This window comes from Erpetoichthys calabaricus, chromosome 9 (assembly GCF_900747795.2).
Source record: "Erpetoichthys calabaricus chromosome 9, fErpCal1.3, whole genome shotgun sequence".
Taxonomy (NCBI): domain Eukaryota; kingdom Metazoa; phylum Chordata; class Cladistia; order Polypteriformes; family Polypteridae; genus Erpetoichthys; species Erpetoichthys calabaricus.
This window is the reverse complement of record NC_041402.2, coordinates 185,803,413-185,816,899: the sequence shown is the minus strand read 5'-3', so window position 1 is coordinate 185,816,899 and position 13,487 is coordinate 185,803,413. Positions and strand designations below refer to the sequence as shown.

Below are 13,487 nucleotides of genomic sequence, written 5' to 3'. Positions count from 1 at the left end.
CTCCTGTGTTGCTGACCACAATGTCAGACGTGCAGTTCCCAAGACGCACATACTGAGGTCTGTCTTTAAGATAGTCCACGATCCATGCCACTAGGTATGAATCTAATCCCATCTCTGTCAGCTTGTCCCTAAGGAGCAGAGGTTGGATTGTGTTGAAGGCGCTAGAGAAGTCTAGAAACATAATTCTTACAGCACCACTGCCTCTGTCCAAATGGGAGAGGGATCGGTGTAGCATATAGATGATGGCATCTTCCGCTCCCACCTTCTCCTGATATGCAAACTGTAGACCTCCGAGACAGGATTGTCTCAAGGCACAAATCTGGGGAAGGTTACAGAAAAATGTCTGCTGCTTTGAAGGTCCCAATGAGCACCGTGGCCTCCATCATCCGTAAGTGGAAGAAGTTTGAAACCACCAGGACTCTTCCTAGAGCTGGCCGGCCATCTAAACTGAGCGATCGGGGGAGAAGGGCCTTAGTCAGGGAGGTGACCAAGAACCTGATGGTCACTCTGTCAGAGCTCCAGAGGTCCTCTGTGGAGAGAGGAGAACCTTCCAGAAGGACAACCATCTCTGCAGCAATCCACCAATCAGGCCTGTATGGTAGAGTGGCCAGACGGAAGCCACTCCTTAGTAAAAGGCACATGGCAGCCCGCCTGTAGTTTGCCAAAAGGCACCTGAAGGACTCTCAGACCATGAGAAATAAAATTCTCTGGTCTGATGAGACAAAGATTGAACTCTTTGGTGTGAATGCCAGGCGTCACGTTTGGAGGAAACCAGGCACCGCTCATCACCAGGCCAATACCATCCCTACAGTGAAGCATGGTGGTGGCAGCATCATGCTGTGGAGATGGGAGACTAGTCAGGATAAAGGGAAAGATGACTGCAGCAATGTACAGAGACATCCTGGATGAAAACCTGCTCCAGAGCGCTCTTGACCTCAGACTGGGGCGCCGGTTCATCTTTCAGCAGGACAATGACCCTAAGCACACAGCCAAGATATCAAAGGAGTGGCTTCAGGACAACTCTGTGAATGTCCTTGAGTGGCCCAGCCAGAGCCCAGCCTTGAATCCGATTGAACATCTCTGGAGAGATCTTAAAATGGCTGTGCACCGACGCTTCCCATCCAACCTGATGGAGCGTGAGAGGTGCTGCAAAGAGGAATGAGCGAAACTGGCCAAGGATAGGTGTGCCAAGCTTGTGGCATCATATTCAAAAAGACTTGAGGCTGGAATTGCTGCCAAAGGGGCATCGACAAAATATTGAGCAAAGGCTGTGAATACTTATGGACATGGGATTTTTTATTTTTAATAAATTTGCAAAAATCTCAAGTAAACTTTTTTCACGTTGTCATTATGGGGTGTTGTGTGTAGAATTCTGAGGAAAAAAAATGAATTTAATCCATTTTGGAATAAGGCTGTAACATAACAAAATGTGGAAATGCGCTGTGAATACTTTCCGGATGCACTGTAAATGGAGAGAATGGAGAAGTCACAAGCTAATTGAGGCCAGGAAATGAAGACGGGACCCTTCCAAACCAGTAGATGAAGTGATGGGTCAAGCACAGCCTCCAGTACACTATGACACAGGGCTAAGGTCTTGAGTTGTTGAAGGCCTCACTTAGCCCACCTGGTTTTTCATTCTCAAGTGGGATGTCAAGTCCACAATGCGATGGCCTATCTTAGCCTCTGAATATAAAATCATCATACTATCTGATATCAGTCAGTCAGTCGTGTTATTATCCAACCCACTATATCCTAACACAGGGTCACGGGGGTCAGCTGGAGCCAATCCCAGCCAACACAGGGCACAAGGCAGGAACCAATCCCGGGCAGGGTGCCAACCCACCGCAATGCACACACAAACACCAAGCACACACTAGGGCCAATTTAGAAACGCCAATCCACCTAACCTGCATGTCTTTTGGACTGTGGGAGGAAACCCACCAGATACAGGGACAACATGCAAACTCCACACAGGGAGGACCCGGGAAGCAAACCCAGGTCTCCTTACTGCAAGGCTGCAGCGCTACCCACTGCACCACCGTGCCGACCTATGTGATATCATCCATCCATCCATCCATTTTCCAACCCGCTGAATCCAAACACAGGGTCACGGGGGTCTGCTGGAGCCAATCCCAGCCAACACAGGGCACAAGGCAGGAACCAATCCCGGGCAGGGTGCCAACCCACCTCTTCGGGTTAGCAATGAAGTATTACAATGAGTGGTGATATGCAGATGTCCATTGTCAAATAAACAGACAAATGCCACAGGAAAGGTTTGGGGCAGCCACTCGTATACTTGAAATAAGGCTGCAAAGCAGGCACTTAGATGCGGCTTGTGTACAGACTCGAGTCCAAAATAGAACCGACTAGGATGAAACAAAATGGTGGTTTTATGGTCAGGCAGAGGAAGTGAGGTCAGCAGAATTGGAAGCGGAAGTGATGTCATCAGGGCCTGGACTGGAAGTGACGTCGCTGGGGACGGGCGGGACTTCCCCTAACTGTTCTGCAGAGGAAAGAGAGAAAAGGTTAGTGCACTCTGCCACCCCCTGGTCTGGCGTGGTATTGCCCTCACTTGAGCCCTTTAGCTGCCTCCCATGCGCACATGTGTGACACCATCATGAGTGATTTTAGTCATTCACTTCAAGGACACGCTCTGTTCTTTTTTTTTTTTTCCCTCTGTACAGATGCAAGCCTGGAACCTTCAGCTTGGACCCTGAGAACCTCGCGGGCTGCACAGAGTGCTTCTGTCATGGACATTCGGCCATCTGCCAGTCTGCACCGGGGTACTCCGTGTACAGGATCACTTCAAACTTCACAGAAGGTCAGTAGATAACAAGGGTTGGAGAGTTCATAGCCGTAAGAGAGGACAACACATGGAAGCCCAGGCAGTCTCAACTGCAGCCTGCCACTCCAGAGTAGCAAATCAAGAAGTGCCATTGGTTGGAGTGATCGCCCAATGAGGATGTGGAATCGGCAAAGTGTCCGGCTTGCCCCCAAAAGTGGAAAGCAAAGGTGCGGCACAGGCTGAATGTCTAACAGGGTCACGCAGAAGAGGTGTGGCCTTGGGCGATGTCACCTGACGCTCATCAAAGTGGGCAGCCCACCATTCGAGACCACTAATGGTAGAAGTTCACCATGAAACAGTAAAAACGAGTGATGTCAGCTTGTCATGGTTTACCTGGCTTTTTGTTCCTGGATCATATAACATTTTCCATAATTTATTATTTGTATTGTATATTATGTTGCATATTTTGTTATTCAAAGTACAGTCATGTGAAAAAGTAAGTCATATTTTTTTTTTACATGCAGTGTGTGGACATATTAACATTTGTTCCTCATTTAAACTGTATCTATAGATAAAGGTGATGTAATGTAACAAACATCAGGCCACATTTGCATCTCATAGTCCGTTGTATAATTTAAAAAAACGTAAATGCAAATTTAACACTTGGAAAAAAGTTAAGTCCACCCCTCCATTTATCACAACCTCAAATTAGAATCGGGTGCACCAGACCAGAGTGTCATGAGCGAGGGTCCTGTCTGATTTAAACCTCAGACATTTAGCTTGTTGTTGAGGTGAGTGTCAACTTCAGACCTTCAGAAAGAAAGTTCTGGATGCCTATGAGACTGGGAATGGGTTTAAGAAGATCTACAAGCAACTGGAAATCAACCCTCCCACTGTCTAGAAGATCATCCACAAATGGAGAAGTTTTCAAACAACTGCCAGTGTGTCCAGGCCTGGTCATCCCAGCAAGTTCAGCCTGAGAGCAGAACTTCAAGATTCTGAAAGGAGTCTCATCATGGGACCTAAGGTGTGCAAGGAGGAGACCATTGCTGTCTAGAAAGAACGTCAGGTTTGTCCATCAACACCTACACAAAGACCAGGACTTTTGGAATAATCTGCTCTGGATAGACAAGTCCAAGGTAGAGTGATTTGGCCACAGCACCAGAAGAAATGTTGGGTGAAAACCAATGACCGTATATGAGCAGAAGAGCCTGACAGCAACCATAAAACAAGGAGGTGGAAATGTACAGGTTTGGGGCTACTTTGCTACATCAGGGCCTGGGAAGCTCACCGTCACCAGAATCCACTAGGAATTCTTCATTGTACCAGAAGGTGCTCGAGATTAATGTGAAACCATCTGTCCGAAGATTGCAGCTCAACCAAAAGTGGGCCTTGCGACATGACAATGGCCCTAAACCTACCAGCAGATCCACCAAGGAAAGGCTGAAAATAAATGGAGAGAATGGAGGATTTTGGAATGGCCAAGTCACAAGCTAATCAAGACCAGAAAATGAAGACTGGACCCTTCCAAACCAGCGAATGAAGTGATGGGTCAAGCACAGCCTCCAGTACACTACGACACAGGGTGAAGGTCTTGAGTTGATGAAGGCCTAGCTTACCCCACCTCGTTTCTCATTCTCAAGTGGGATGTCAAGTCAACAATGCGATGGCCTATCTTAGCCTCTGAATATAAAACTTAACCTGAGTGAAGCCCACCTTGGAAGGTGAAGACCAGGAGAACCTGAGCAAAATCATTGACTGACCAGGTAGGTGAAGTGTGGCCTTTGGGAGGCTGAATTCATGAAATGAAGACAGAGCTGCCCAGCTCCTCCATGATTTTTCCTACATGGCCATAAATGTTTAACAAGCAGTGGTCAGGGTGGTCCCCCCCTTCACTTTACAGGCAGTTTTGGATTAGGCCTTTCTAGACCTCTCGTTTGCACAAACATTTTGTTGGCTCAATTCCTCACTGGTATCTGTTTGGTGTACAGGCAACAAGGTGGTGCTGCGGGTGAAAAGCTCTGCCCCTTCTGGACTGACATGTCATTGCACTGAATCACCAAGCTGCCAGCAGGCCCACAGTAGTCAAGTCCCAACTCCAAACATCTCTGTGAGGAGCCTGGAGGAACAAAAGCTAACTTCATTATATCCTAACTTCGATAATCTTCAATTTTAGGAGCGGATGGCTGGTTGAGCGAGTGGGCAGATGGGAGCGAATCTCTACTCGTGTGGAACGAAGGAGGCCTTCATTTAAACACAAGTGGAGAAGATAAACCTGGATTCTTCAAAGCACCAGGTATGTTACTAGGGTGGGTCGAGACACTCGGTAAGATGAATGTGAATGGGTGCAAGAGATGAAGCTGCTGGAGTTCACTACCCTGGGCCCAAAACCCTGTAATCTGGGCTAAAGACCCCCTCTTCATTTAAAGTAAGTCAGGCACAGGTGGAAGCCAGTTCAAATGAAAGGACAAAGACCTCCATGAAGTGATGATGCTCTAAATACGCTGAGGACTTTAGGATCGGAAAGAGTATGAAAGGCACTATGTGGAAAATCTGAGAAAATTTAAACACAAATAGCCAGGCTTGTCTTTCCTGCTGATATCACGAGGTTGTTGGCCTCGTCATCTCAAGGACGTGTCATTCCAGTCACTCCCATTCTTCTTCTTCTTTTGGCTGCTCCCGTTAGGGGTTGCCACAACGGATCATCTTCTTCCATATCTTTCTGTCCTCGTCATCTTGTTCTGTCACCCCCATCACCTGCATGTCCTCTCTCACCACATCCATAAACCTTCTCTTAGGCCTTCCTCTTCTCTTCTTGCCTGGCAGCTCTATCCTTAGTACCCTTCTCTCAGCATACTCAGCATCTCTCCTCTGCACATGTCCAAACCAACGCAATCTCGCATCTCTGACTTTGTCTCCAAACCTGAGCTGACCCTCTAATGTCCTCGTTTCTAATCCTGTCCATCCTCATCACACCCAATGCAAACCTTAGCATCTTTAACTCTGCCACCTCCAGCTCTGTCTCCTGTGCCACCCTCTTCCTGCCCATATAACATAGCTGGTCTCACTACCGTCCTGTAGACCTTCCCTTCCACTCTTGCTGATATCTGTCTGTCACAAATCACTCCTGACACTCTTCTTCACCCTGCCTGCACTCTCTTTTTCACTTGTCTTCCTCAGTCTCCATTACTCTGTACTGTTGACCCCAAGTATTTAAACTCATCTACCTTCGCCAACTCTACTCCTTGCATCCTCACCATTCCACTGACCTCCCTCTCATTCACACACACGTATTCTGTCTTGGTGGTCCTACTGACCTTCATTCCAGTCATTTTTTCAGCATTGCCTTTTGATCCACGTGCTTTCTGAAATTATTTTATTCTGTGTCATCTTGGGCAAGCTTGAAATCATCCAGCATGTCTAATACAGCGCCTGCATTTCTGTGGAAGTTAAACACCATTGAATCCCAGTGGGTTTAATTGGGCTCTTTTGTCACTGATCAGCAGAAATGACTTCAACGTTAAAGTGAAAGAAGATCTCTGCAAAGTGGGCTAGAGGAGCGGCCTTGTGGGCCAGCAGAAGCCTGAGAGAGGTGGAAAAATGCAATAAACTTGCTTACTTATTTACGAGGGACGTTCTACTTATTAAGACTTTCAAAAATAAATGACAACACTTTTTTTCATAGTCACCTTCCTTTGCGATGCAATCACAGGTTCGCAGCCCCGCCGTATTAACACGTCAATTGCCCGATGGATGATGCGGGGGACATTCTAACCCGGGCACCGGCCTGGCACCTGTCACTGCCTGCTTGCCCTGTCTGTGTGTATTGAACTGGTTGTTCCCATTTGAATGAACGCCCTGGCAGGTCCTGTTTTGATTGGAATAACGCTGGTTTTCTGGATGCCTCTGGACTCTTGTGCATGCTCCCCAACTTGACTTGACTTCACTGCCTCGCGTGACGTTGTAAAAACAATACTTGTCCTTTATTTCCGGCCCCAGGCATGGTTACATCTCTTTCTCGCAGGATGTATAATGCTGCTCGCGTTGTCAAGGGGGTGCAGCTGAACGCACGCTAAGGAGAAGCCGTCGGATCATCTGCTGTCTTTCTGTTGCTGTTGTGCTGCCCGTCGATCATTTTAAAGCCTGTACAGCAGCTGTCCTTTTGCCACTTTGCGTCTCTGACGCTCACGTTGTTAGGGTTGCTTGAACGCACACAAGGGGAAGCAGTCGGATCATCTGATGGGTTTCTGCTGCTGGCGAGTTGTGTGTTTTGCTTGTTTTAAGAGCTGGGAGTAAGTTAATGTGTCTCTCGCGGGACTTCAAATTGTCTTCCGAGAAGATCACATCTCAACTTTTTTTTTTATAATAGAGTTAATGTGATGCTTTTGTGAAATACTTTTTTTTTGGAGGAAGGAATAAGCTTTCTGCATGTAAGCAGTATAATGAAATGCCATTGCATCGTATAAGGCAGCTTAATCCCAAGCCAGAGCACCATCTGTCACCGCAGGTCTACACCAGCAGTTACAGGACAGAAGTCAAGGTTAGGATTTGGTTTGGTTTGTGCGTACGATGAATGGTTAAGGGTAGGGATTACTTCATGTTAGAAGTTCGTTTTGTTAAGGTTAAGGTTTGGTGCGGTTAGCCTTTCCAGCGGCTCCGTGTATGACTTTATCTTTCTAGCTTTTTCTCTATTTCACTGATCGCATTTTTATCACTCTTTAATATTGTTTGTTATCAGTATGCTGCTGCTGGAGTATGTGAATTTCCCCTTGGGATTAATAAAGTATCTATCTATTATATAGTGCCTTATCTATCTATCTATCTATCTATCTATCTATCTATCTATCTATCTATCTATCTATCTATCTATCTATCTATCTATCTATCTATCTAGTGCCTTTCACATTATCTATTTATCTATCTAACATCTACAGTGCATCCAGAAAGTATTCACAGCACATCACTTTTTCCACATTTTGTTATGTTACAGCCTTATTCCAAAATGGATTAAATTCATTTTTTTCCTCAGAATTCTACACACAACACCCCATAATGACAACGTGAAAAAAGTTTACTTGAGGTTTTTGCAAATTTATTAAAAATAAAAAAACTGAGAAATCCCATGTCCATAAGTATTCACAGCCTTTGCTCAATACTTTGTTGATGCACCTTTGGCAGCAATTCCAGCCTCAAGTCTTTTTGAATATGATGCCACAAGCTTGGCACACCTATGCTTGGCCAGTTTCTCCCATTCCTCTTTGCAGCACCTCTCAAGCTCCATCAGGTTGGATGGGAAGTGTCGGTGCACAGCCATTTTAAGATCTCTCCAGAGATGTTCAATCAGATTCAAGTCTGGGCTCTGGTTGGGCCACTCAAGGACATTCACAGAGTTGTCCTGAAGCCACTCCTTTGATATCTTGGCTGTGTGCTTAGGGTCGTTGTCCTGCTGAAAGATGAACCGTCGCCCCAGTCTGAGGTCAAGAGCACTCTGGTGCAGGTTTTCATCCAGGATGTCTCTGTACATTGCTGCAGTCATCTTTCCCTTTATCCTGACTAGTCTCCTAGTCCTTGCCGCTGAAAAACATCCCCACAGCATGATGCTGCCACCACCATGCTTCACTGTAGGGATGGTATTGGCCTGGTGATGAGCGGTGCCTGGTTTCCTCCAAACGTGATGCCTGGCATTCACACCAAAGAGTTCAATCTTTGTCTCATCAGACCAGAGAATTTTCTTTCCCATGGTCTGTGAGTCCTTCAGGTGCCTTTTGGCAAACTGCAGGTGGGCTGCCATGTGCCTTTCACTAAGGAGTGGCTTCCATCTGGCCACTCTACCATACAGGCCTGATTGGTGGATTGCTGCAGAGATGGTTGTCCTTCTGGAAGGTTCTCCTCTCTCCGCAGAGGACCTCTGGAGCTCTGACAAAGTTACCATCAGGTTCTTGGTCACCTCCCTGATTAAGGCCCTTGTCCCCCGATCGCTCAGTTTAGATGGCCGGCCAGCTCTAAGAAGAGTCCTGGTGGTTTCAAACTTCTTCCACTTACGGATGATGGAGGCCATTGTGCTCATTGGGACCTTCAAAGCAGCAGAAATTTTTCTGTAACCTTCCCCAGATTTGTGCCTGGAGACAATCCTGTCTCGGAGGTCTACAGACAATTCCTTTGACTTCATGCTTGGTTTGTGCTCTGACATGAAGTGTCAACTGTGGGACCTTCTATAGACAGGTGTGTGCCTTTCCAAATCCTGTCCAGTCAACTGAATTTACCACAGGTGGACTCCAATGAAGCTGCAGAAACATCTCAAGGATGATCAGGGGAAACAGGATGCACCTGAGCTCAATTTTGAGCTTCATGGCAAAGGCTGTGAATACTTATGTACATGTGCTTTCTCAATTTTTTATTTTTAATAAATTTGCAAAAATCTCAAGTAAACTTTTTTTCACGTTGTCATTATGGGGTGTTGTGTGTAGAACTCTGAGGAAAAAAATGAATTGAATCAATTTTGGAATAAGGCTGTGACATAACAAAATGTGGAAAAAGTGATGTGCTGGGAATACTTTCTGGATGCACTCTATCTATCTATCTATCTATCTATCTATCTATCTATCTATCTATCTATCTATCTATCTATCTATCTATCTATCTATCTATCTATCTATCTATCTATTGTCATCCTTCCCCCTTAAGAGAATCACTGCCAATTGTTGTCCTTCCCCCTGCCGTCCTTTCGCCTTAGAGAATCGCCACTAATCATCATCCTTCCCACTTGGACAATTGATTTGACTTGTGACGACCTATAAACGTCGGTTACCAAACTGCTGGTCCAGACATGCAGTGATGTCACTTCTGCCCTGAAACTGCTGACTGCTGCTCTGTAGATCGATACATCTTATCCTGACCAGGGTTGCGAGGGAGCTGGAGCCCATCCCAGAAAGCATTGGGAATAGAGCAGGAACAATCTCTGAGCAGGGTGCCAGTCCATCGCAGGTTGAGAACACAGACATATGCAGGGTACGTAAGGTGGTCCAGATCTAATTATGCAACTTTTAATGCAATGCAGGAAAGCAATGCAAGACAAAAGAATTGTTCGAAATATCTTGTAACCAGCAAACCCGTGATTCTCGAAAGAATCACAAATCCAAGAATGGCAATCACTTTCTGTTCCCTCCGATATTTGGAGAGAAGAAAAATCATGGAGGGTGGGTGCGTCCTGGGAAAGTTTTCATTTAATTAAATAAACATATTTGTACTAAAGCGGTTTCTTTTTGGAGCCGTGACTCATCTGGTTCTGGTGTTTCAGAAACGCGTTGTAGGTGCCTTCGTTTAATGTTTTTATCCAAGCGGTGTCGTTTTTGTTTTTCTATGGCTGTGTCGTTAGCTAAAAGTCGTTTGCTAACAGAGGAGGATTCGCGTGCTGAAGTGACGAAGGCAGCGGATCCGGGCTTGGAGGGGTACATTACTAAACGAAGGTGGTATATGCGGTGGTGTGGGCGGTTGCGTTCGTGCAGCAGTTTTACTATGTACGGTTTGCTTGTGGCCTCTGGCATCTGTGCATATATACAACCTGGTGTGCACACTTTACCTCAAGTTTAGTTTACAGGTCGTGTTGTGTTGTTTGGGCGCCACTTGCTGACTCTGGGAAGCCGCTGGGTTTGACTTGGGGGCGCTGAGGCGCAGTGCGCATGCGCTGTCGGTGCTTCTAGCCTCTGCAATCTTTGCATATATACAAACATTACTAAACGAAGGTTGTATATGTGGTGGTGTGCGCGTTCGGGCGGCGGTTGTATTGTGACCTAAAGTTTAGTTTACAGGTCATGTTGTGTTGTTTGGGTGCCACCTACTGAATTCTGGGAAACCTCTGGGTTTGATTCGGGGGTGCTGAGGCGCAGTGCGCGTGCGCCTTTCGGTGCGTCTGGCATCCGTGCGTATATACAACCTTCGTTTAGTAATATAGATAAACGAATGCAGGACAGGTGCTGCCATCTATCGGCAACAAAAATAATTTTTTTGTGAACTCTCTATGTAATAAACTTAATAAGTTATAGCGTAATGAAAATTGCATAATTAGATCTGGACCACCCTGTATAGCGCTACCATTGCACCACCGGGCAAGAAGCAAAAGAAAAATTGTCGCACACAGCCAGTCATCGATCACTCTCTTATCTCCTCGTCTCAGATACTCGCCCGTCCAGTCCAGGAGTTCCTAGAGAGTGACAAGTGCGCCACGCCGCGCGACTCCTTCCCATTAAACAGAGTAAACTAATCGAAGGAGAGCGCGACACGTCTGCCACATGCGCTCGCAGATCAATCGCTGCCTGCCTTGAATTAGCCGAGTGGCTGAATCCATTTCCTCCTGAAACCCCGTGCGCCTTTAAAAGTTACATTTCGGGAAGACGCTCTATAAATTTTAAACGATGTTGTAGGTAATACGAATTATTTATAGAGCAGAATGGACTTTTTGACATTTGAAATGGAAAGAAAGAAATTGCCGCGATCCGAGTCCAGGCTTTCCTCTTTTTATTCTTTTTTATTTATTTATTTCTTTTTCAATACCCCGGACCGTGAAAGCTTAATAGCGAAGTGAGAAAAGCATCCGCCGAAACGAGTATGCCTGCTGGCTGGCTGCTCGGCCTCATGCCGGTCCATTTTCTTTTTCTGTTTGATGGCTACCTGATTTTGCTCACAACTTCTCGGATTCAATCTCTGCAGAAGCATCAAGTCGGCTCCCTTTTTTTTTTTTTAATAACTCCGACAGTAAATAAAAAGCGGCGCCCCTTCTTGTTTTCTACAAGATAAAACAAAACGGAATCGATCAGTTCTGCTTCACTCTGTCCCCCGCGCAGTGTAACTTTAAAGCAGATTGAAAAATTGCACTTTTATTGCAAAACGGTGCACTCTTGGAAAATGCAGAGATTTAGGAAAATGCACGTTTTTTTGATTTTTTTTTTCCCGTTACAGCCACATCAGGTACCACTCCTGTCAGCCAAAAACAGAGAACCGTTCCCTGTCTCAACCAGGGGGTTGGCATGGCATGCCAGTATAGATGGACTGGCATCCTGATGGAGTTGGACAGAAAACCCTTACCCGATATACAGTGGATTCGAAATGTTATGGTGGCTGTGTCCCTTGGACTGGTACACCCAGACACACACCCGCAGGGCATACTGGGAATGGCTGAATTCCATGGGTGCCACCAGGGGGAGCTGCAGCATGGGATTGTCCCTATTTTTGGAAGCTTCCACCCGAACCCGGAACTTCTTCCTTTCGGGGGATGTCCTGACACTGGACGTACTCCCGGGTGCAGGAGAAAAAGGGCGTCCTCACCTCACTCGGAAGTCAGAGTCGGCTGGAAGAGGACAATGCTTACCTCAGGGGTGTAGAACTCCGGGCCTGGTGGGCCGCAGTGGCTGCTGGTTTTCATTCTCACCCTTTTCCTAATCAGTGATCAGTTTTCACTGCTAATTAAATTCTTTTTCCCTTCATTTTAATTGCCCTGTTTTTTGTGAATTTCCCCTTGGGATTAATAAAGTATCTATCTATCTATCTATCTATCTATCTATCTATCTATCTATCTATCTATCTATCTATCTATCTATCTATCTATCTAAAGATTCAGTCCTTTGAATTAATTTGTTTCTTCATTAAATGGCAGCCAAACAGAAATGAGATGTGAAACAATCCAACAGATGATCAGCTAAATTGGGGCTTCAAACTCCAACCAATTTCACTCCAACCAATTTCTTAATGAGAAGCTGATGGTAATTAAATTCATTATTCAATGGTTTGTTGTTGCTCTCATTCTGCCACAGCAGACATTTCCAAAACTGTTGATTTTCTGTTTTTTCTATGAACACCGTCAAGGTGGCGGCTCATTTTGTGTCTCACTATTGTTTGGCTGCTAATTAAGGAAAAAGAAACAACAAAGGGGCCTGAGTCAAGTTAATTAAAATGAAGGCAAAAGAAGTTAATTAGCAGCAAGAAGTGGTCACTAACTAAGAAGATGGTTAGAATGAAAACCTGCAGCTACTGCGGCCCTCCAGGACTGGAAATTGACACCCGTGGCTTACCTAGCAGGGTGAGGAAAGGAACAGAAAAAAGAAAAAATAAAGATAAGAAAGAGAGTCCGTTATCATTGTGAGACAAAATAAAAAATTGGACAGGACTGGGATTGGTGCAGTTGTGTCTGGCGTTTTGGGGGTCAATGACGCCCCTTAGTGACCACAATAGACAGACAGATAATGCATTGTATTCTAGCTGCTCTAACAAGATTTTTTTTAAGTGGTATGTATATAAATGGAGACAGAGCATTTACGGGCATAAAGATGCACTACGCTGGTCACAATGGCACCGTGTCATTGTCTTATTGTCCTGCTGTCTCTGTCCATGTTAGATCAACAGACAGATTCCTTCAGTGTTTAGCCATAATAAGGATAGGCAGCTAAACAGAAAAATAGGTGCAGTCACGCGATACCCGAAATCTGTCTAGTGAGATGGTGAGAGATATAAAGGCACTATAATCAGTATAGGTGGGTAACTACTGAAGACCCCCCCCAAAAAAAAATAAGACAAGGTGTCAACTATCCAGAAAAACATGGAATGCTTACTCTTTGAGACGAATCAATAAAAAAGTGAGGAGAGAGGTCTTGAAATTAGTGTAGCAGAAATTAAAGAGACTGGCGTCTGCAAAACAGATGCCAGACAATCC

The 13,487-nt window shown here is 45.6% G+C and overlaps 1 protein-coding gene across 1 annotated transcript in view; it reads left to right on the top strand.

Annotated features, from left to right (window-relative positions):
- lamc3 (laminin, gamma 3) overlaps positions 1-13,487 on the top strand; it is a 232,446-nt gene that overhangs the window by 116,624 nt on the left and 102,335 nt on the right. The window contains exons 8-9 of the mRNA XM_051932256.1: positions 2,685-2,821; positions 4,962-5,081. Of these exons, the coding sequence (XP_051788216.1) occupies positions 2,685-2,821; positions 4,962-5,081 (257 nt within the window). The remainder of the gene's footprint in view (positions 1-2,684; positions 2,822-4,961; positions 5,082-13,487) is intronic.